Source organism: Passer domesticus, chromosome 7 (assembly GCF_036417665.1).
Source record: "Passer domesticus isolate bPasDom1 chromosome 7, bPasDom1.hap1, whole genome shotgun sequence".
NCBI lineage: Eukaryota > Metazoa > Chordata > Aves > Passeriformes > Passeridae > Passer > Passer domesticus.
This window is the reverse complement of record NC_087480.1, coordinates 45,962,088-45,986,625: the sequence shown is the minus strand read 5'-3', so window position 1 is coordinate 45,986,625 and position 24,538 is coordinate 45,962,088. Positions and strand designations below refer to the sequence as shown.

Genomic DNA, 24,538 nt, shown 5'->3' with positions numbered 1-24,538 from the left:
ATATCTCACTTCTAACTAAAAGCACAATGGTGCTACCTTATTAGCAATTTTTGTTTGGGACAATTTTATCTTGTTTTGTACAAATGCAGTGATGCAGACACAACATATTATTAAAATTTACCTGTTTGTAAGATGTTTTGGGACACTGATTTGATCATAGACACTGGCAAAACCTGCTTGCTTTACTCCAAGCAGTATCTTTAAGATGCACAGGGTTGTGGGAAAGGGCCATAAAGCTTGAGGTTGTTTCTTTTGAGATTTTTAATCAAACAAAAATCCACACAAAAATTCCCATTGATTAAATTCACATCATAACTATGCATTCTAAAACATATTTATTTCCAGGTTTCCAAAAGTATTACACAATTAAGCTGGTATGAATGGCTAGTGGCCCCACTTTTGTATTTACATAAGCATCAGAAACTGCAAATATGCTTTTGAGGCATCAGTCTAAGTCTGATTAATGCACACATGATTTATGTGCATTAAGATGTGATTCATACTTCAGAAATCAAGTTACTGAAGTTATTTGATGTAAAGAAGAGGAAAAGAATTGAATGTGTTTCAGTTTGAATACCAGGCCTCAGTTAAGTGTTTTGTATATTAAAAGTGTGTCTTAGCCAACAAACCTATCTGAGGTATCCAGAAACTCTGCAAGTGGCAGTTTGCTAAACTCCTTGGGCAGTACTGGCTCTTTCACTTTATGTAAACACGTTCCACAAATGTCACATGTTCCACGTTTAGTGGTTCTGCAAAACCAGCCACACATTCTGCTACCATTGATAAGTCAAGATACACTCATCTAAAGTATTTCTGCAGTTTCAGATTATTTATTCTGCTATTGTGGAAATTATGATGTGACAAAACCCACTGTTACAGAAATAAATATATTATGTGTTTTAAATCAAGCTATTTTTTCTCTACATAACTGTAAAGGGAAAATCTTAGAATTAGATTGACTGGTGCAATAATTTAAATTAAACTGCTTTTATTTTTAACTCTCACATCACTTTGCCTTCAGCCTAGAAGTGTATGCATCAAATTTCTGACAGATTTTTTTTAAGCAGTGGACTACATAAGCCCTTCAAACCAGGATTTCAAGTGGAAAATATAACCAGTCCTTAATTACAGCTGCATCACAACACTAATGGAATTCCACTAACTAGCATTGTATAATGCCTCATTTGCTCCTCCTACATGCACTAAATATAAATGTGCATGAGCAGCAAAACCAATTTACCTAATCTCTGAATCAGCTAAATAGCATTTGCACTGAAATTTTGTCTGTATGCTAACTTATCTGGTTAAACTGTGGGACAAACTTGATAAATAAGGAGAATCATAATTATATTTTATCTTTAGATGTTTTGCTATTTTGTTGCTTGCCTGAGAAGTTAAGGATTCTACTTATACTGTTCAAGACAATTTATTTCTTTTGGAAAGGATGGACTTTTTTTAAACATAATTTCTGTTAAATATTTCTGTGGTGTCCTACTTTTCTTGAGTTACTATCCAATTTACATCTATGCAAATCCTGGAACACTAAGTTCATTCTTCTGAAGTGTGTTGCATTTACATGGGGTTGTTGTGTCTTGAAAAACATTTTACTGTGTATAATGGCATTGCAATTAGCTGAATGCTGTTCATAAGGCTAATTGCTTATTAAGGTTTTTCTTTTTCCTGTCACTCAGGACAGAAACAAGGGACTGATTTTCTTCCTGAATGTAGTATACCTACAGTTACTGTATGTTAAACATGAATTGCACTGAAGTGCCAGCCCAAATGCCCCTTTTTAATCCACAGTTTAGGTGTAAAATATTTTCTCCAAAACCTAGACATCAGGCCAGTTCTTATTTTTTTAAATTTCTGACATGTCAGTTGCAGAATCAGAAGTGTTGAGATTTCAGTCTTAGCAAGAATGTAATGAGGCTGGTCTGTTCAATGTTTCCTGTCAGTTCTCCACTGCATGCTTGCTGACTTTCTCTGTTCTTGGTTGGGAACACTGCCAAAAGGAAATCTGAGGAGTCTGTCCAACAAATTGTTTCCTTCAGAGTTCCCATCCCATTTTGCAATTTGGGTTGGTTTTTTTTTTCTGTAATGCCTATAAGACTCTTACAATAGTAAGGCATCAGGGAAGAAATCCATTTCTCAATGTGCTGTAAAAGACCCAGGAGGTGCTGTAGGTGTAGGAATTCTGAAGAGCTTTAGCAGAGGGATCCCACTCTGGGTGCAGTTTACTTTCCAGAGATGTGAGTGCAGAACTTAGCACTACAGACCAATGGTAATTGTGGAAAAGGCTTTTCCTGCTAGCACTGTGCAAGCTGGTTATTCTATTAAAAACAATCCATGTAGTTTACAAGTGCCTCAGTTTATAGATTAGTCAGATTCTGTATTGATCAGTTTTGATAATGCAGATTATAAGCACATGTAGGAGCATCTGCTTCTGTTTTGTTTAGTTGGAGATTATCCCTTAATCATGCAAGGTCCAGGTGTGCATTTTCAGATTTGTTGACTCAGGGAAGGTGGAGATAGTATTAAAGGCCAGTCACAATATGCTGCAGTTACATTTATGTTGTTGCTCCTGTGAAGAATTGAACCACTCAGTGAAGAGAATGGCAAGAAGAAATGTCCTCATTACAGGTTGCTCCTCAGGAATTGGACTGGCATTAGCTGTAAAAATGGCAAAAGATGAACAGAAAAGATTTAAAGGTAATCTATCTGTTCTTTATCTTTACAAAAACATACCATTTGAGATGGTGCTGTTTTTTTCTCTGTGATTTAACAGATGGTTGTATTCAGTTTGGTGACTCGTTTCTGGTTCGTTTTCCACTTCTACTGTCAAGAAAATCCAGTGAAAATATACTGATTTCTGTAAGCAGTTGATATTTCTGTACCTTTATTGAAATGGGCCAACTATTGGAACTGAATAGTGTACACACACATGCAATGAAAAAGGACAGTAGTAAAAACCAAATATCTGATAATATCTGTAGTTTATGCTGCTCTGGGTATATGTTCACAGCTGTGGTTAGTTTTGCTTCTGGCTACTAAAATCTGTGTATATACAGGCCCATGTCCATTTGAAGACCAAAGCAATGACTTTAGGTAAACAGCTTCTAAATTTGCAATTTTTTGCTTAAAGCACATTTCATTATTCCAAACCTGTGAATAGGTGAACAAAAGGGCTGGGCTTTGTCTTATTGCTGCAAAGCAGGGTATTTGCTATGATTGAAAATGGATGGCAAGGTGAAGGCAGCAATCTGTGGCAATTCAGTCACAGTGTTTTCCTGCTAACTGGCAGGAGGCAGATCTAGAGCTTTCTGAGCCATTAGGCTACAATAATACCTAATTTCAATTTTGAGAAGTAGCTTACAAAAACATTTTTTCAACCTAAGGAGTTATGTCTTCACTTTTTAATAAAATGATGGTTGTCCTGCTAAATAGTGTGGTCATTGAAAAAAAAAAAAAAAAAGGTAAACCTAGAATGCAGAATTAGGGTTTGGATACCTAAAAACAATTTAGTGGCATAATTTGATACCCATTTTTTAAATATTTTAGTGACAGTATTATCCTTTATACACCCCGTGTTCTTTGTTATGCAGAGCTTCTTCTTTTTAATTTCTTGAGGATTTCATAACCAGACTGGGAAATTAGTGACACTATATGCTGAAAATAGAATCTTTTAGTTTTTATCTGGTTTCTATCACTGACATTAAGACCTGGATGTAAAAGCACTGTTCTTTAATACTTCTCAGTAGGAGTGCCATGGTACAGATTTGATTTCTGGTGTGTTGCAGTGTTTGCCACAATGAGGAACCTGGCCAAGAAAGCACCACTGGAGGAAGCTGCAGGTCACAGGCTGGGCAAAACCCTCGAGATTAAACAGCTGGATGTCTGTGATGAGCAGTCTATTAAAACCTGTGTGAACAGCATCCCTGACAGAAGGATTGATGTCCTGGGCAAGTACAGGATGTGTGTGCTATCAACAGATACCAGATTTCTGTACAGCATTGTCTCAAATACCCTGGAGAAGTTTCATTAGTGTATTTTTAAATTATCATAATAATAATAATGACATAGTATATTTGGGTGAAGATTCTTAAGACTTCATGCAGACATAAGTGAATTGAATCTCACCCTGCTTCCATGAAGTAGGGAAGATTGTTTTCTCTGTTTACAAAGGAGAAACTTGATCACAGGGAGGTGTCTTGGATGAAACCATATACTTTTTTAGTAAATGTGAGAAATTTTGCCTAAACTGGCACCTTCATGAGCAAGATTTTCCCCACTTGATGAAGCATAGACCTTTTTACAATGATGGTAACTCCTGTCTGCACTAAGAAAGCAACAGCACTGGGAATTAGCAAGTAAAAGAACAAATGCAAAAAAAATAGGGATGTTTCCATCTTGTATTGAGAATTGAAATGGTACTTTACAAATCATTCACTAATGAGTGTTTTCATTTTGTTTTGCTAAAAATAAATATTAGTATCTTATTGGAACTACTTACACCATCAGCTATTAAGTCTTACCTACTAGAAAATTATGGACTTGCCTTTTTTCTCATTAATTATTAAAGCAGTGCTTAACAAGTATTTCTGCAAAATTTATTATACTCTAATTTGATGTACTACTCCTAGAGCAGAATGTCAGTCCTGTCATCATTCCCCACTTATAAATATCTAGGAGGCAAATAAAAATCAATGGAATTGTGTGTTTGTTTATTTTGTTGGGGGGGTTACTTCCTCTTGAAGATTGATGAAACAAAAACCAGACCAAAATATGGCTTGGTATATCACTTTTTGAAGCTTTCTATTAATTCCTATGGGTATTGACTGTAGCTTCCAATTCTTAATACTGAATTATAAAAAAATACAAGTAATTCTTGACTTATTTTCCTGTAATCCCTTTTTATTTTTTTTTTAAAGGACTAATCAGAAATAAATTAGTTAAAATGAAAAATAGCAGATAATTTAAATTTGATTAAAAGCACGATTAAAAATAAAGACATATGAAAATGTCAAATGTATTTGGAAAGCTCTACTGACTAACATCTTTTAATCCTTTCTTTAAGGATTATTTAGGATCATTTAACCCTTAATCCTCACATTCCTTTCAAATGCTTTCCAGTAACAATTACAAGTTTATGCTGATGGATGTTTTTCCTGCTGTTGTCTCCCATTCTGTGCAGTGAGCAATGCTGGAATGGGGCTCATTGGACCTATTGAATGTCAGACCATCGAGGAAATGAAAACTGTGATGGACACCAACTTCTTTGGCCTGGTTCGACTCCTGAAGGAGATCTTGCCTGACATGAAGAGGAGAAAGAGTGGCCATATAGTTATAATAAGCAGTGTTATGGGAATACAAGGTAAAGTTGGTTTTCCTGTTTACCTGAGCTAAGAGTTCAGTGTTCAAAATCCAAAGCTTTCCTCCTTTTAGGAAAAAAAAAGTAGGAGCTGGCACATCTGACTCTTGCGCTTTGTAATGCTGAAGTTCCAACTATAAAAAGCACCTGGTGAATTTTATGCATCCAGGTAGTTTGTTACTACACAGCTATTCTCACAGCATTTTAACAAGAAAACCTGCAGGTTAATGTTTTAGAGTTTTAACTTAAACTATAATAAAAAAAAATATTGTTATATTTTTATTATCTGGAAAATAGGGCTTAGCATTAATTTTCTCTTTCCTCTTGGAAAAAAATTAGGGGAACAGACAATCACGTTTACTGTGCTCTGCACAGTAGTAATAGAATAAAATCCAATCCTGGACAGCTGTACCACCTTTTTGTAAAGTTTCTCATCTCGCAACACTCGAGAGTCAAATTTTAGTGACAGATAATGATATTCCTACTCTTGTGTCCCACCCTGTCTAGCTGTTTGGTTTTGGTTTTTTTTATTACAACTGTGACATTGATCTTACCTGGATTATTCTGGTGAGCAAGGGTCCTCCATCAATCTCCAAGAACTGGTATTTTAATACAACACTTACCCTCCACCTCAATGGATTGATGTAGTGCTTTTTCTAAATCACTCAGATGCAAGCTGGATCTCTTGCATAATTGTATCTCCTGCATTACACTGCGCCTCTGTGTTCATCTAGAGTCTATTAAAGTCTTGCTGATAAATAATGCAGATGGTATTATATTTGCAGACACTTTCATATCTTAGACTACAAAATAATATCATCCAGGGAGACCACAGCATCAGCTAGGGGGAGGAAAAGCATTAGTCAAGCATCTTTGCTAGACTAAGCAATTCTGATAACATATGCAAAAATTGGTATTTAGATTCAGTGTGCACAAGGACTTTTCTAATGCTTTCCTAGCATGACTGTAGAAACTTTGGGAAAACACATGTGTTCCTAAAATCAAACCATGAGTATGTTGGATAAAATCACATTCTCAGGATGTTTTGTTTGTACCATCAGGTATCTTATTTAATGATGTTTATGCTGCATCTAAGTTTGCTGTGGAAGGATTCTGCGAAAGTTTAGCTATACAAGCACTCAAGTTCAAGCTGCAGTAAGTATTGATCCACTGGTGTAAATGGCATTGATCCACTGGTGTAAATGGTATTGATCCACTTGTTTCAATTGTATATTAGATAGTTTAAAATATATTCAGAGGTAGGAAAAAAAATCTTTAAAGCTGGCTGCTAAATAGACTGAGAAGCCCTTGAAAACTACATCACAAAAGACATAGAAATGCCCACACTCTTCACATTATATAAGCAAATAAAAAGATCTAGATGTTAGAATAAACACATTCTCTTGAAGAGTTAAAGGCTATTTAGCTTTGGATAAAATACAGTTCATGCAATGCTTCTGAAAACAGATTCTTACATACAGTATCACAGGAATAAAATTATAAATTTGACCTGTGATCTTTCCCCTTAGAAAGGATAATGGCCTTAGGCAATTCACAGATAAAAAAGTTCAAGGGCTCATCAGAGAGACTGAGCAGTGCAAATCCTTCAGAATGTTACAGGGTGAGATACCTGTAATGAAGGGAGGTGCGAGGGAAGTGAGGAGTGTGATGTACTATTCCTAACATTTTAGATAGTATTTAGGAGACCAGTCCTGTTCACTGTCTGTGGAACTTCAGGTTTGGTTTGTCACATGTATATTCACACTCTTGTAATTCTCCTACTATTCTTTGTGCAAACTCCAATAACTGGTAAATGTCCATTGCATCTCTGTGTGTCTAAGCATTTAGGCCTTGTGGAAAAAAAGACAGCTGCTGTTGTGGAATTTCAGAGACAGAACTGTGATTCTGCATATTGCTCTGCAAAGTTTGGAGGGATTTAAAATAAATGTAATAACACACAGGATATACCACAATTCATAATGAGATTTCAAGAGTATAAGACACAGCAAAAAGGAGGTTATAAAAGGAAGTATAATAAAACAAATTCAAGGTCTAATGGGAAGAGTGATGCAGAAGAAAGGGCTTAATTCCAGCAGTAGCTGCAATTCTGCTGTGAAGGTCAATAGCTTGATGTAGTTTTAAAGAAGAGCCTTTAGAACATCCCCTGAAGAACTCAAGTCCAGTAAGGGCCCAATCCCAAAGAGTGTTTTGATAAACACAGCAGCTGTGTTTATCAAAATAAAAACTTTCAGATCTGGCAGCAGCCAGAATCTGTCCACCCACAGTAAAAATCTCTGTATTGTATTTTATTATTATGTAGTGGTGGGATCTTAAATTATGTAACGCTAACAGCTTGACAAAGAAAATATATGTTTGGGCAATTCCCACATCTCTTTCAGCTACTTCTAGCATTATCATGAGAAACAAAGAAACCTATGCAGGACTTGGTCCAGAAAGTCATGCATTTTGTTACTATCCATTAATTATTTTTCTTAATATCTGGTAAGTCCTTGTGAATAAATCACCCTTAGATTCCACAGCTGTGAGACAGCAGGTAACAACTGCACTCATTTATGTCATGAATTAAGTTACAGCACTTCTCTGAAAATGAAACTGTGCAGGTTTCTACTACTGCATGTGATGGGTAGGAGGAGCAGCACAGCAGCAATGCACTATGGATTGCCTTTACAGAAAGTACTGGTATTTACTGTTTGCTGGTGCAACTCCTCAGTGTTCCTTTTGGAGAAGGATTGAAGGGTGTATTTTCCATGGAGGATAGTCAACAACCAGTTAACCTTTTGGTTTTTTGGTTTTTTTTGAACAGGTTAAGTTTGATTGAACCAGGCCCCGTGGTTACAGAGTTTGAAAGAAAAGTGTTTGAAGATGGAATGAAAATGGATCTTTCAGCTGCAGATGAAGAAACAGCTGAGATGTTTACTAATATTTACCTTAAAAATTACAAACAAATTTTCCAGAGCCTGGGACAAAGTGCTGAAGATGTTGCAGAGGTAACTCATCAAAAATTCATCTTTTTTTTTTCTTTGTACTTTATGAGTGCAGTGGTTGGTGGGTTTTTCTGGTAGAAGCAGTCAATTTAATTAAATGTAATGTACACAAAAAGTTTTTTTAAAAATTCCAAGTATTTTCAGAGTTTTAAACAAAACTCTACAAAAGACTAAAAGAATGTTCATTTTGAAGTATTGACGATAAATATGAATTGTAATTTCAATACCACTGAGATATTAGATGCCCATTACATCCTCTGGTGAAGTCTGAATATTCTGCATTGTTACCATACATCCACCCAGGGTTTGCAGCATGGGTGAAGCTCTGTTCCTTCCCATCTCACTCATAGTCCCTCCTCTAAGGGAAGTTCACACAGCCATCCCAGGCCACCAAGGCACAATAAAAGAAACATGGATGGTGCTTGGAGCTTCCTGCAGGAAGACAAGTTTAGGCAAGCTGTGGGAGGGGATGATGATTTCAGGTGTTTGCTGCTAAGGAACAGCTTCAGTGTCAACTGAAGATTGCCAGATCTTGCTGCAAAAGGCACTGTCCTGATCCTTCACCAATGAACTGCAAAAGAGAGATTCTACCTACTGTGGGCATATAAGCCCACAGTCATTTGGAAGACTACTCAGGATACTTAAGTTGTCAGGTGCTATCACCATGGTACAGAAAAACAGAAATAGAAGAATAAATAAGAAATACTTCTTATAACCTTCGAATATTTCAAGAAGGATTTCTAATGATCTAATAAAACTATATACAGGGTTTTACATACTTCTAGCACTTTATTCTTCTACTTTTCCACTGAAAATTGGGTTTTTACTTTACTATCTTGGTAAAGGTTCTTTTAAAATTCTATTTCTCCATCTCTACAGCACACAGTAAAGATAATTCTTGCAGAAAATCCACCTTTTCGCCACCAGACCAACACCTTGTATACTCCCATGACAACTCTGAAGTATGCAGACCCAAATGGAGATCTACCCATTGACATATTCTACAAAATGGTTTTTCAGCATGACAAAATCTTCAGTGCAAGTCTCAACTTCATCAAATTGCTAAGGTGGAGAAGCAGAAAGAGCTTTGACCTGGGAAAACCTTCACAATAAGTATGAGATTATATAGTGCAAATTGGAATTACTTCTTGTAGCTACTGATGACACAGTGCTATTCAAATGCCTTTGCTCTGTAATTATGAAAAGGCATGCAAGATATTTGTTTGAGCTTAGCTAAGATATTCATTTCAATGTGTATCTCTTGAATGTTACTGTTTGCAGAACCTTGCAATTAAAATCCTCTAACTATAGCTTTATTCTGTTTAGTGTTTGCTTTCTGCAGAGATGTTTTCTTAGGAGTATGAACACTGATATTTGTGTATTCAATATTAACCTGACCTCCTTCACTTACTTGGATATAATACACACTGAGGGGTGTACAGTATGCAAATGATTTAGATTCTTAATATCATAAAAATGTCTTTACTTATTAGGATAGACTTGGTAATCGCTCAGTCACACTGGCATTCTCATTTCCAGAAGTTAGATCTATTTATCAGCAACATAAGAGAAAGTCTCATCAATCTTTAAGTGTAACTAGTAGAATATTTATTATACATATATATTATTATATTTTGAATGTTTCCTTTATATGCAATGGTCACAAGCACATTGCACTTAGTGAGCAATAAAATGGTTTTTTAAAGCGTCCTAAAATAAAATATCTTCTTACTGTCTGGGTACTGCTTTTTGAAAACAAAGTATTGTCAGTAATAAGCAATCTCAATCCACTAAATGCCTTCAGTAGATTCGGTATCTGACACAGAACCCTCTTGTTCCAAGCTCTGCTAGTGAGTATGTGTGACACCAAAATTCTGCCCTGTGGAGCAGGCGAGGCCAGGCAGGAACCGGCGGCAGGGCTGCTCCCGGTCCTGACCGTGCCCGGCATTCCCGTTCCTGCCCCGGGCCGCCGGGCTGCAGCAGCTGTCCGTGTCTCACCCAGGCCAGCTGAGCTCCCCGCCATGCAGGAGCTGTCCTCCTCTTCCCTTCAGTGCTGAGAGCCAGCACCGGATTCCGTGCTGGGACTCGCAGCGGCCCCGCCCTGCCCTGCCCTGCCCTGCCTCGCCCCGGAGGGGCTCCGGGCTGTGCGGGTTTGAGCCCCGCCGTGCCCTGGTGGCGCTTTCGGTGCTGCCCGGGGTGCAGGGACGGCCCTGGGGCGGCAGGCAGGGGACCGAGGGACAGGAGGCTCGCAGCAGCCGCTGTGCGCGGCAGGGCCCCCAGGCGCTCCCGGCTCGCACCTCCTGCAAAACACCGGGGCCTGGAGCCCGCAGAGGAGAACAGCCGCGACAAGGAAAGCAGGAATTAAATGGCAGCAGCGTGCTGCTGGGGCTGGAGGGAGCTGGCAAATGGCCTCTCTGCTGAGGGCCGGCACAGGCTGCTGCACAGACACATGCACGGAGGGGCCGGGCACCGGGAGCCCCTCGGCTCGGCTCGGGCCGCATTCCCGGGCGGGTGTTTCCTTCGCAGCACACACCAAGGCAAGACCGGGACCGTGCGTTTAATGAGTTCTCCACAAACACTACCGTGGTCTGGCTAATTCTGTCTCACGCAACCCTCACGCTACTGGTTATGGAGTGGGTGAGAGCAGAGAATACAGTGCAATAGATGGCTGCCGAGCAAAACCAGCCCTGGTGCAAGTCGTGAGTTAACTGCGGATGAAGCACCGCGCCTGTCCTGCTTCGGGGGCAAGCTTGGCGGGGCTGCCAGCTCCCGTGCCGCTGGCGGAGCCGCGGGCAGGGGCGGGCTGGGCCCGAGGCAGCTCCCGGCGCAGGGGCCGGCCCCGGGACCCCTCTCCGCGCCGCCGCCGCCGCCCGCACGTGGCAGCGCGGCCTTTCCGGCGCTCCCGGCGGCGGAAGCTGCTCCCGCTTCCGGCGGAAGCGCCGTCCCTCGCAGGTTGAGCCGGAGTCGGAGCGTTTCCGCCTCGCGGCCGCCGCACGGCCGGGGCCAGCCGAGCCGAGCCGAGCGAGCCGCGCCGCGCCGCTCCCCTCACACTGCTCTTAAGGCAGCGCCGCCGGCGGCCGAAGGATGTGGCGGAGGCGGCAGTGGCAGGCGCCGCGGCCGAGGGAGCCCTGAGCCCGAGCAGCGCTTCCCGGCCCCGCGACCCCCCGGCCCGGCCGCGACCCCCGGCCCGGCCCCCGCCGTCCCCCGCCCCTCGGCGACGTCGCCCTCCGCGGCCCCGCCCGCCCCCGCCGGGTCCCCGCGCCCTGGAGCCCCGCGCGGGCGCTGAGCGCAGCCCGTGAGCCCAGCGCAGCCAGGATGGCCTCGTCGTCCGGCAACGACGACGACCTCACCATCCCCAGGGCTGCCATCAACAAGATGATCAAAGAGACGCTGCCCAACGTCCGCGTGGCGAACGACGCCCGGGAGCTGGTGGTCAACTGCTGCACTGAGTTCATCCACCTCATCTCCTCCGAGGCCAACGAGATCTGCAACAAATCGGAGAAGAAAACTATCTCCCCGGAACACGTCATACAAGGTGAGCCTCCGCGGGCGCTGTGCCGCTGCCGGGTCGGGCACCTGTGAGCCGCTCCTGTCCCGTGCCCTTTTGGCTCTCCGTGCCTTGTGCGGCGTAGGACACAAAAGGCAGGGGCTCGTGAGGCTGTGCAGGAGAAGCGTGTGCTGTCCGGCTCGCCGGCCGCGCTGCAGAGGGGCTGGCTTTGTGTGGTGAGAGCCGCTCTGGGTGTGCTCAGCGCCAGCTCCGGTTTGTGCTTCGCAGAAGCCTGTGATGCTGTGAGCCAAGTCAGCGAGTCTCTTCCTCGTACCTGTGAAACGAGCTCTGCTCTTTCGAATGGATATGCAGCGCGTTTTAGGAACCCGAATATTGTAAATGTCTTTCTAGTTGGAGATCGATTATGTGGGGCCCAGGCTTTATTCCATGGTAGTCTTATCTGGAATCGCTGCAGGGTATATTTCTTTAGGGCTGTCCTGCAGTCTGTTGTTTAATGTTGGATCTTCGTATCTGTTGCAGAGAGCATTTAAGCGTGACCTATGCCCTTGTGTGTTTCTGTGCTGTTGACTTGCACTTCTGCTTGCTTGAATAAAAGGCGAGTTCTCTCTCCGTGTCGTTTGTTTTTCTTTAAATTCTGTCGCAAATAAGGAGTTTTCTTGCCTCATCCTGAAGTCTGCATTAGGCATATTTTTTTTTTTTTCAGAACTCCTTTGCTTCTTAAGCCGGGGCTGTTGGTACCGGTGTTTGCTGCAAACAAATTTATAGCAGCAGTAGTGAAAGATTACTTTACTCGGCTGCCCTAGTGGAGATATTAACAGCAGCATTTGCAGTACAGCTATTTTCAGGGCTGTGATGATATCAAGTTATTTTAAAAATGTTGTGGTTGTATGATTTTTTTAAGCAATATTTGCTGTTTAAGCAAAAAAAAAAAAAAATTGGTTCTCTTGAAATTTACTAGCTTCCTTACCAGAGGAGGTTCAAGTACTTGACTGGGTCATGAACTGCAAAAGAAAATAAGTAGCATGTGTGAGCTTTAATGTTAAATGAAATGCATGTAAGCTTGGAAGTTTAGCAAAGTAGCTCCATCACAGAAGCCTAGGATGTGAAGTAAAACCTGTGCTTACACATGGAAGCATACTTTAGGTGTGATGCTCTTTAATACGTGGCTAATTTTTTCAAGTTGCCACAAAAAACATTTGAGGTTAGTTTTTAACGCAGGAATAGATGTGATCTTTAAGACTGAGGGCAGTAAAGGGTTTGTGTAGAAAGTATTTTGTACCCAGTAGTGGTGGTTTGTAGAAAAGATTTCACCTATTGCTGTCCTAGGCTTAGTCTGGGTTTTTTTGGAAAACAATTTGAGACTAAAATGAGTGTGCATAACATCAGCAGATGGTCCCATGCCAAGTGTTTTGCTGGGTTCTATGTCCTTGTATTATCATGTTAGAGTTAGAAAAAGTTATTTTCAAATGAAATCTATACTTTGTAATAAATTACTGCAATGTATCCATTTTTGTAATGTTCTAGAGATGGAATGGATTCTCTGCTGTGCTTATGTTTAAGGAAGCTGTAATTGCTATTAGCTCCTTTCAGATGCTGGTCAGCTGGCAGATGATCCTCTGTGAGGTTTGAGGGTTGTGGTTGCCAGTTTTGGAAACAGTCATTGTGTGTATAGGTGGAGTATTTCAGCATTTTCATCCATCTTCATACATTCTAGATTCTTGCTGTTTTGAATGCCTCTTGATGCAGCAGCTTCATGACAATGATGCTAGTAACAAATGAGGCAATTGAAATCTGTTTGTTGTGGTCATCCATGTGTCTTCTTCCTTCTGGATGCTTAGCAGTCAGATGAGGCTAATGGCCATCAATCACACCTGGTCCAGCCTAAGCACAAGGTGCTGCCCAGGGGACTCCTTGTACTCTCCAGGAGCTGGATCTGGCAATTGTAGATAGAACTGACCCTTTTGAGAATTTAGGGCAGAGCAGGGTTTCCTCTCAGAGGAGTTTGCTGGCTGTAAACAAGTTACTACTAGATGGGGAGCAAGAAGCAGGAAGGGTGTTTTGCTGGGCCAGAAGAAGGGGAAAAGGCACTCTGCAGTTGGTGACACTGCCACTGGACTGGTTGGAGCTGGGGTGAGGCTGCACTTGGTCACTGTGCTGAGGTGTTTGGCACAGTGGTGCTGGAGACGCCCCTTCCTTGGCTGCACTGTTCCAGTGATTGTGTGGCTGAGCAAGAACTCTCTCTCCACCCTTGGGTTGTGCTTGGGATAGATGAGGTCCTTGCTGTGTGTTACTGTGTGATAGCCCTGGCACAGCGCTGTCAGCAGCTTAGGGAGGGGAAAGCAGAGGCTTCTTGCATCCCATTAGAGACCTGAGTGGATGGATGCTCTCAGACTATGCCAACACTCACTGCTGGTAACAAAATGCAAGACAGCTTTCTTGGAGAGTACCCAAAAGCATCAAGACTATGCAGTAGTTGTAAGTGGAGGTCTCCACGTTTATTGTTGAATTCCACCATCAGGAACCAAGTTGTGAATCTGCAGCTCTAGTAAGCAAATGAATGTTCTGCCATCCTGGAACAGAAAATGGAATCATCTGAGTGTTATGTGACTTGTGACAAAGCAGGCTTTTTATGAGAAATGAAATTTTCATAGAATTCTGAAAATGATGACTTGTAAAATCACCTTTTTTATGAACTCAGTTACTTTTGATTACTTGGTCTACACGGAATTGTTGTGCAGTAAGGTAGGCTGTGGATTGATGTCAAATCTTGTCTCTTCATGGACTGTTACAATACTGACAGTGTGTATGTTAGCACCTAATTTTAAAAGAGTCCCACACAGCTGTTCATGTTTGGGATTTGATTTTGGAAGGTCTTTTTTTTCTTTGAAAGGAGCATAAAAATTTAAAAATCTCAGATATTAATGACTTGATTTTATAAAATAAAAGTAGTACTAACTATGTGTCACTGATTACTCAGAGACCTGCACCTTCATGCAGTCATTAAGAGTAGGAGGAAACAGGGGAAAGGATAATTGTGATCTGGTGTTTGTAAATATGAGTTGTGTTATGCCAATTGCCGTATTTTGGAATTCAGCTGTTTACATTTGGTGGGATAGTTCTAGCCTCAGGAAGATACTAAATTTTCAGCAATCTGGATAGGATGGTATGTATAAGACTCAAAAAATAGAAAGGCTTTGAATTTTGATGAAATAGCAGCTCTGATATAGTACTAATCACTTGTCCCACATTTTAGCACCATGCTGGTATAAAGGGATTCATATTCCTTCCATTCATATGTGTGCTGTAAGCCTTGGTGTGCTTCAAGAAGATGGTAAACTTTGTAAGTTGTTTCACAGGCAGTAGAATTTTGATGCAGTAGATCTATGATGTATAAATAATAATAATATATGGTCCTTCATAACTTTGTTGTATTGAATAATTGTAAAAATCTGTCTTGGTTGTATCACATGGGGGGTTGAATTTTATTTTTGTGCATGTCTGTGCTATATTCAATTCATAATTGTAAGTTCTTCCATTCATTTATTTTCTTTTAAAGACCGTGTAAAATTTCTGTAAAAACACATCTTGCTGTTAACTTCAGACTCAGCAGTTGCTCATACTCTGGTGCAGCAGATTGCCAAGCCTGGTCTTTTGACAAGCACCTCTCGTTTTGCGTGATGGTTTGTCTTAGTGAGGTTAGGCTTGTAGGTTTCTTCAGTTTGGTTTAAAAAGTATGACTTAAAGAAGTTTACTGTATGTACTGTTTACATTTTAAAAGTGAATGAGTTCTTAAATATCTGTAGAGTATTAAGATAAGCAGTTCTGGACTGTGAGACGTGGATTTGCCTCCTCTCTGCTGAGGCTGGATGAAACAAGTTTCTGAAGTTTTTTGGTAATTCTCCTAGAAACTGTGGGCTAATTGGAAGAAGTGTTTCCAGTGTCTGTGTGTGGGCTGAGGCTGAACTGGCACACTGTCTCTGAAGTAATTTGATTATCTCTAAATCAGTTTGTCTTTTAACTTCTTTTTTTTTTTTTTTTTAAGAAATAAGTATGATGTGAATTTCTTTGCCAGGTGTTCTCTGTTAAGGGGAAGGTGGTGCTGTGTGGCTGGAGGGCAGCACCCACGGCCTGTTGGAGAAGACAGTGTGTGAGCTCTCTCCCTTAGCACAAGTTGGAAGCTGAACTCTTAGAGAATGCCTTTGGGTTTTGTTTAGATTATGGTACCATGATGTGCTGTTGTAGTTATGGCTAGGAAAATGTTGCTTACAAAACTAGTGTTAGAATATTGTCTGAGTTACTGTAAGTAAGATCTTGTTTATAACGAGTTGTTGATTGCTGTTGTGCAGTTTCGTGCTAGCTTGTCACGAAAGTTTGAAATTAGGATAAAGGTTAAAGCAGCTCCTGTCTTGTAAACTCTGAATTGTGTAAATGCTAGAAATTAACCATGTTTTTTATTTAACTGATACTTGTGTCTAGTATAATTGGTGTTTATGTAATGTTTCCAGTATATTCTGTAATAGGTTCACTTTGGGTGTGTGTGAAGGCATGTCGTAGTAAATGGTGCATGAGGAAACTGTGCCTTTTGTCACATGTGCTACCTGAGATTTTAAAATCCTTTCTGCTACCTTTGCATTCTTTAAAAAAACTGTTGTTGCAGGATATAGCTGCTTTACTGATTTCTTTGGGCAGGTAAAAGCTCAAGATTTTAGTTTCTGAATACATTTTAATGTGGAGATAAATAGAAGAATTGAGAAATAAAACAATAAAGAGCTTATACATAACATTATATAGCCTTATATATGTGTACTATGCATAGGAATTTAGATACTAAAAGAAAAATTTAAAATTCAGCAACCTAACATAATATAATTTATTTCTACCTTTTTGAAGGATCTGTGATCACTTGACATGCATCACTTCTGCTCTGTTATAGGTTGCTAATTTACCTTCTACTGAAGACTTGAAAAACATGGAAAGGTAGAATCTCTGGGAGAAAATTTGGATAGAAATTCAGTTAGGAAGGACTTAGCTGTATAATTTTGTCAATTCTGATGTAGAAAAGATGGGGAAAAGTGGTCTTTTGGAGAATAATGCCTATCTCTAGCAAAGTGTATCTGAAAGCCCTGAATCCTATGCAAGTGCAAGCTTCTTTGGTTGTGCTTGATGAACCTTAATTTTTTAAGCCTAAAAACTTGTATTGCTACAGGACATAGCAGAAGAGGGAGGGAAAATAGTTGTCAGATCTTTTTAAGAGTAGAGATTTTTGTCACCAGATGATAGGAAAGTTACCAAATGTTTTGCCTTTTTTTCCTGTTGTTTTAACTAAAATCAATATCTATTATCAGAAACTTTATAAAAGGAAACCACTCTCTTTTCTCTTTTTTTTTTTGTTTCTTTCTAGCGCTAGAAAGTTTGGGGTTTGGCTCCTATATCACTGAAGTAAAAGAAGTCTTACAAGAATGCAAAACAGTAGCACTAAAGAGAAGAAAGGCCAGTTCACGCTTGGAGAACCTCGGCATTCCGGAAGAAGAGCTACTAAGGCAGCAACAGGAATTATTTGCACAAGTAAGTGAAGCAGTACTTGTCCTGGTGAGGTTGGAATAATTAATGCTGCAGGTCTAGGGCCACACAAACATCTGCACACCTCAAGAAATATCCCTTTCCTTGTGAATTGATGTGGCATCTAAAATGCTACTGACCGTGGCCTGCTTGAATTGGGGAATGTGGAGTTAACAAATAAGAGGCTGCTACTTGATACTTCTGTGATTTGCCATACAGGACTTTGTATGTGAACATATTTCATATTCTAGCTTTAAAAAGCGTGGGGTTTTGCTGCTACTTGAGTATTTCCAGTCTCTCATGGAGAATACATTAAGAATTAGTTGACAAAGTAAAAGAATAACAGCTGGTTTCTAGGAAATTACCCATTTGGAGCATTAAAAAGTGAAAATGGCTTTTCTGTTTCTGACCATCAGTGCATAAATGTTATTTCTTATACTTGGAAAGAAACTTTATTCTTGGCAAGACTATAATTGAGTGAATTCATGCATAAATTTTTAAAGAGGCTATTGAGGCATGGAAAAAGCATTTGTCTGCAAATAGTGTACTCACACACACATATATGCACATTCTCCTTCATCCCAGCCTTATCCCCTTCCAGCTTTCCCAGACAGTTTATCATCTCCCAGTTTGACTAAAATATGATTATATTTTTTTTCTTTGTCTTTCTGTTAACTACTCTCTTAGTTTGACAAGACCATTCTCTAAACTAAGAGCTTGGAAAGTTATCTGGTATTTCTCTTTTCTCTTAACCAAGGCCAGAGTCTTATTTTCTCACTTTGCTTACTCTGATTTCCTCTGATGAAAATGCTTATTCAGTTAATGTCTGATTACTGTGACCTTCTCTCCCCTTTGCAATACTTTTATCTTGCTGAGACTGTTGTTTTTCATCTCATGACATGCCAACTACTTTAATCTTTATTGCATGATGAATTTTAAGGCATTTAAAATTTCAGCATACCGTGTAGCTATTGCAATGAACTAGTTATGATCAAGTCACATGTGCCTAACTCTTGTTAGACTGTACTAAATTAGAAGGACCAGTATGGCTGCTTCTGGATTTTGGGTAAGATTGACAAATAGGCAGTTTGATTCCTGATTTTTACTTACTATTTTGTGCAAGTAACTCCGCGTGATACACAAAATAAAAAAGCAGCAAAACCAAGGTATATGAAGGGACTACTAGCTCCAGAGTATCACTGAAAAAAATAAATTAAAAAAATTTGCTGAAACCTCCTTATACAAGCTACACTTTGTCTAAGGAATGACAACTTGAAGAATATTCTTTTAAAATTCTGTTACTGTGCCTTAACTTCTAATTTAAGACAGCACATGCCAGTTTGACAAGATTGTATGAATGCTTTTTAAAAATAGTGTTTGGTAATATGGAAAATGTTTGCTTAGATTCAAGGATGACAGTCTCATTTTTCAAAAATAGTAGCTGTAATGTGCTGTTGGAGGTACTGTAATTAGTCTTTAAAATAGTTACACACATGCATGCTTATTTATTTGTTTCAATATTTTTAATATTCTAGAGCATGACACTAATGCTGACTTCTTGCTCTCTTTTGAAAATACCTGCCTGTTATTGTTATGGATATTTGACACCTCTGGCTTGGATGATTGTTAATATTTGAAATCAGGGAGTGTATTATCCCAATATCTTTGTCTAAGTTTTTGTGCAAGACAGGGGTCTTCATAGATTTGGGTTTTTTTTGAGGCTGCCTCACTGAACTTGTGCAGTAAATGAGTTAAGTTTACCAGATGCTTATAGAGCTTCTTGATCAATCCAGCTCAAAGGAGTTCTTCAGTATGTGGGTTTTTTCTCTCTTCCCATTTCTGGAATGGTGAAGTGTTGCATTACAGATGTGGCTGTGAGGGTGGGCACTGACCAAGTGATGCATCCAGTGTGAAGTGCTGGGCCTGTGTGTCCTGGAGCATGCACGTGTATCAGCTCTCTGAGTGCACTGTAAACTTCTCTGCACAGGCTCAGGAGGGAGCCCTGTAGTTACCTCCTGTCTGATAAATATTTGTGCCTTCCTACGTGGACAGATGCTGCTGCCTTTCCTTTGAAACTTTACAACGTCCTAAATTGCATTCCAGCTCTTGTAACTGTGCTACCACTTTAAGTATGAAATACTGAAAAGTTTTCCTTGAGAAGAGATTTCTACTTCTGTATTTTTTTACTGCTAGAACAGAAGAAAATGTGACACTTTGTAATAATAAGGGAACACTCCCCTTTTTTTTCCCCCATTGCTAAGTTGACAGACAGGGTTTGATTGTTTTCCAGACATTATCTTTTGGTATCTTATAGTTTGCAAAACTGAAAAAAAAATTGATCCTTTGGAAAACAAATAGCAAAATTCAATGAGTGCAGTAGGATTAGAAAGGAAATTAAAATAGTCTTAGTGATGACTTGTAAAAGTAGAAGAGTAAAATAGACTGAAAATTTTTCATTTTGAGAACTTTTTCTTAATGTTCAGTCAAAATAGAAATTGTAGTTGTAACTTTTAACACAATCAATTAGTCTATTGCTGAAATCAACAGTGGTTACCAAAAAACGAGTGAAAACCCTGGACAGAAAAATGGAGATTCATCAGCTGAACTATTTGAAATGTTGTGGAGAATCTTTTGTACTTTTCAGTAGAAGTCCGTACCTTTCTGTAGCAAAGCCATCCTCAGTTGTCACACCTGAATTTGAGAAGACCCTGCCTTGCTCTGTTTTGCACAGATTGCTTAGCAAAGTAAGATAATGGCTTGCTTTGTTTTTATGATAATGTGTGCCTCTGTGGTTCATTTGGATGATTTCATAGTTGGAAGTTTTGTTATTTGTAATCAACAAAGCAATGCTATTCCCATCTCTGAACTGTGATTAAATGTTAAGATCTCTTGAAACTGATGTCTAAAGTTTCCTTTGCTTAGCCACAGTTAAATTTTTCATTAGTTAGTGGTTCAGCACAGTTGTTACAGTGGACCTTAAGTACACTAGTTTCTGTCTGTTGTTTTTGTAAGTGTAAGGCCTTGAAACAATGGTGTCTTCAGAGGGAAAGAGAATGTAGCTAAACTTCTTGGTACAAATTATTAAGGTACTTCTCAATGTGGTTTTGCATATGCAATTAATAAAAACCCAGAAAAAATATTAAAAAAGGAATCTGCAGGTACAGATAAAAATGTGTTTAAAGAGAATCTGTTCTAGAGATTCTTCACGAGCTATGCGTGGCCTTAACAATTAAATTCGTGTCTCTAGGCTAGACAACAGCAAGCAGAACTGGCACAGCAGGAATGGCTACAGATGCAACAAGCAGCTCAACAGGCACAGCTCGCTGCTGCCTCAGCCAGTGCATCCAATCAGGCAGGATCTTCTCAGGATGAAGATGATGAAGATGATATCTGAAAATCACCAGCTGAGTTGTCTTACTAAGAAATACTTTTCCTGCACAATGAAAACAGTGAAATGAATGCTTACCTGTAAGTTTGTATGCATCGTGGACTGGCAGTTGGTATTCTAGGGGTGTCTGCTGTTGTGTGCTGTACATGTATAAACTGTCTTTTTTGAACTCTTGAAGATTTAAGGTTCAGTATCATATCAACTTTGGATTTTTAATGGTGTATATGGAAATTTTAGATAGCAGTGCGTCATTTATTTGATCAATAAACAGTGTTACAATAAACAACATGTTTATAAAATATAGTGAGATTTATACAAAAAGCTCTAAATCCACATTTGCATTTCTTCCCTTTTAACTAAACTATAAAATCTTACTTAGAATTTTTAATTGTTTTTGGGGGGAGTGGTACAGTAGACATAATCTGTTAACGTGGAAAAAAAAAGTAGAGTTCAGCATAGAAGAGTCTGAATTCTTAGTTCTTTTTAAAATGAGGATGTATATGGCAATAAATATTATATATGCTCGAATACCACACTTGTTAAAATTTGAAAATTATACATTTTCACCAAGCTAGGAAAAGGTATGTTTAATAGGAGTTGTACAAATTCAGTCTTTTTTTTGTATAGGGGTGAAAAAAAATAAACCCATGGTTTTATTATGACATCCTTTTGACAGTCCTAACTGAGTATTTCAAAGACTGCCTGGTTTGAAGAACTAACTCTTCTATTACTTCACTCCAGTTTAATGTTAACTGTTGTTGATGGTATTTTGTAGTCCAGATTTATTCATATTGTTGAAATATAAAGCTGGAACTTAAAGAAACAAAATTGTTTGTTCTGCTGATGTGACAGGGAGTGATTAAGTATTTAAGACCAAGAAGGCAGAAGCTGACCCTAACAGCATGTTTGTCAAAAAGAGAGAATTTATTTAACCTTGATTAGTCATTGTCAGCATAATGCTAACATTCTCCAGACTAGACTGCCACTGGATTACTAAGATACCTTGTTGAAAGACAACATTTTCTTCACTCAGATTGGTTTGTAGGTAAGTCCAGGTTTCTGATAAATTGTTCCCCAAGAGTGATCAGCAGCAATACATGAAACAGAAATGATGTACTTGTCCTTTTGATAGTTCTGTTGATTTAATGGATGAGCAGCTGTCCTTTGTGTTGAAATAAAGCACAGTAGTGTCCATTGCTGAGTTTTAATGTGTTACTTGAAGTAATACTGGCATATCTTCTGGTACACTAATCTGAGCAGACTAGAAAAGCCACTTGCATGCTGCTGTAGATGACCCACAGCTGTCTAACAGTGCGGATGGTTTTACCAACTGACTCCCCAGCGAGTTGCTCTAGTTGGAATTCTTGAGGAGGCTGCAGCAGTCTGTGTTCACATGAGGATGCAAACAGCAAATGGTGGGCCCATTTTTACATAAAGATCTGAACAAGATACAATTGGCATGTGTTCAGATCTCAGTCGCATGGTGACTTTTGATTTAAATTTGAGATGTGTTAAGTTGCATATTGAATAAATGTGAACATGTCTTTAAAAGCAGTAATGCAGTGAAAACCCAGAACAGTATTTGTTTGAATGTTTAATTTTAAAAAACTAAAAAAAAACCCCAACTATCCTGGATACCACATAAAATATGTTAGGCAAGGTTTGACTGAGGAAGTGGTTTTCTGTAAAGGTTTAAGTACCAAAGGTAGAAAATCTAGTCTAGTGATACAATGTTAATGTGCAGTGTTGGCTTTTCTAATTTGTACTGTAACACCTTCACACTTTCTATTTTAAATGAGTCTTTTCCTTCTAAATAATACTAGGTATATTTTCACACCTTTCTTTTCTGATGCAGAAATCAGGTTAACATTTTACTGCATCTGGTATGTATGGTGTAATGTTTGAATTTTTGTGACCTTTCTTTTTGGACATTCTTGTGCTTTTTCATATGCTGTATTCTTCAAGCAATAAAATTCTGATGTGTTTTTATAAAATTGCTTTTATATTTAATGAACAGTCTGTCTTCTTCATTTCCTTTATAAACAAGAAAAAGACTACTTATACCCTGTTTTTATTTTGGCTTACTGGACACTTTGTGACCTGAAGTCTTTACAGTCGGAGTGCTGTTGGATTGGATTGCTGTGCACTGGGGTTGTTATTGCTTGCAAACAGTATTTCTGGGCTTGACCTGCTCTTTTCCTCTTGGCAATTGCATTTAGTATGTATGTATTGTTATAACTTGACATTCTGCACCTGAGAAGCTGCACAAAAGCCCTGTAGATTGTCTACCAGCTGCTGAAATGCTTTCATAAAGTGAAAGGCTACAGGCAGAGGCTGAGGTGGTAAGAATTTAATTTAATGTAGTCATGATTAGAGATTACTTATTCAGCCATTCTTCCCCAAGTATGAAAATAAACTGGCACTTTCAGGGAGAACCTTCACTTGGCTTCAACAAACAAATTTTGCTTACTTTGCTCTTGTGCTTCCATGCAGGAGCTGCTCAGTCAAGACAGATTTCTGAATTTATGGTACCTCTGATGATTTTGGTGCACCAGGTACATAGAGCATAAAGTTTGGTTAGTGAACTGTATTGTTGCTTTGTCTCGCAAGAAACATGTATAAGGATGTGTCTGTTTCTTAAATATTGAGTTGATGAGATTCTGTGGGTTTTCCATAATTGCTTTCAGAGTGCTCAAGTGACTTACTCATGAATTCTTTCTATTCTATTACTTTAATAAAGTGCACATCTGCATGACATTGTGGATAATTAATATAGTTGTATTTACTACACTGAGGTACTTTTAAAGGAGTATCTTAGGGATTCTAAACATCAAATGCCTTAAATGGTATTTGAATTTCAGTATTTGCATGTGGCTAATTGAGCTACATTTTGAAACACTGGAATTTTTGCAACAATGGAAAATGTCCCTGAAAGCAGCAAATATAAATTATGTTTCTTGGATTTTGTGAAAGTACCTCCACAAAGGAGGACTGTGTATAATAATGCTTGGTTGATAATTTTATTTGGGAAGATTTTCAGTTGAAACAAAGCTGAGTAAAGGTGACTTGGCATTTGAAACAATGCCAAGTAAAGTGACTTAATGATCATTGTGAAACAGCCAAACCCTTACTCTGAAATGTGTACCTCATTTTCCTTTCCTAGGGTTAGATTGTGATTTTGTGTAAGCCATGCACCCAACAATGTGCAAGGAGGAGGAGGAGGGGAAGTGTAATATGAAAGATAAAGCATGCTATGGTGAAATTTACTTTTGGTATATACTATTTACCTGTCTAGCATGGAGAAGTTGTACTCTGCAGCTTTACAGTGAGAGCACATCAGTGGGATGCTGACCAGTGTTCAGATGGATTTTACTTACAGTCAGTACTGGCTCTTTGAGCCCTCAGCCTCGTTAAAAGGCCACTCAAGAAATGTGCCATCTGGAACTAAAGGATGCTGTATGGGTGCAACTCAGTGATGAGAAGGAGTGTCTGTGAGCCTTGCTGTCGGCCCATTAAGGTTTGCTGGCAATCAGGACCGATAGTTTCCTTTTCAAAATACGTTTGTGCTTAGTTTGAATTTTTTTTACTGATTTAAATGAGTGCTTTTTGGTTTTGATTCCATGCCACCATTGCTCCAGAAATCAGTAACTGAGAATTTATTAATGGCTTTGGAAGTATTTACTCCAGTTGTGGGGCAACAAATGTTCTAG

The 24,538-nt window shown here is 39.3% G+C and overlaps 2 protein-coding genes across 3 annotated transcripts; both read left to right on the top strand.

The window, feature by feature from the left end:
- Positions 1-266: 266 nt before the first annotated feature.
- LOC135305078 (retinol dehydrogenase 8-like) lies at positions 267-9,683 on the top strand. Of its 2 annotated transcripts, none has more exons than XM_064428280.1 (6): positions 267-2,709; positions 3,798-3,959; positions 5,192-5,371; positions 6,430-6,523; positions 8,193-8,376; positions 9,253-9,683. In XM_064428280.1, exons 1-6 carry the CDS (start codon positions 2,553-2,555, stop codon positions 9,484-9,486), a joined length of 1,011 nt encoding a protein of 336 aa, XP_064284350.1. In that variant the 5' UTR covers positions 267-2,552; the 3' UTR covers positions 9,487-9,683. The 2 variants fall into 2 exon arrangements, with proteins under 2 accessions (XP_064284350.1, XP_064284351.1); XM_064428281.1 differs by having other exon boundaries at positions 267-2,871.
- A 1,631-nt stretch (positions 9,684-11,314) lies between these two features.
- DR1 (down-regulator of transcription 1) lies at positions 11,315-22,822 on the top strand. The gene is made up of 3 exons (XM_064428285.1): positions 11,315-11,908; positions 17,283-17,446; positions 20,688-22,822. The coding sequence occupies exons 1-3, from the start codon at positions 11,689-11,691 to the stop codon at positions 20,832-20,834; spliced, it is 531 nt and encodes a 176-aa protein (XP_064284355.1). The 5' UTR covers positions 11,315-11,688; the 3' UTR covers positions 20,835-22,822.
- The last annotated feature ends 1,716 nt before the right edge of the window (positions 22,823-24,538 follow it).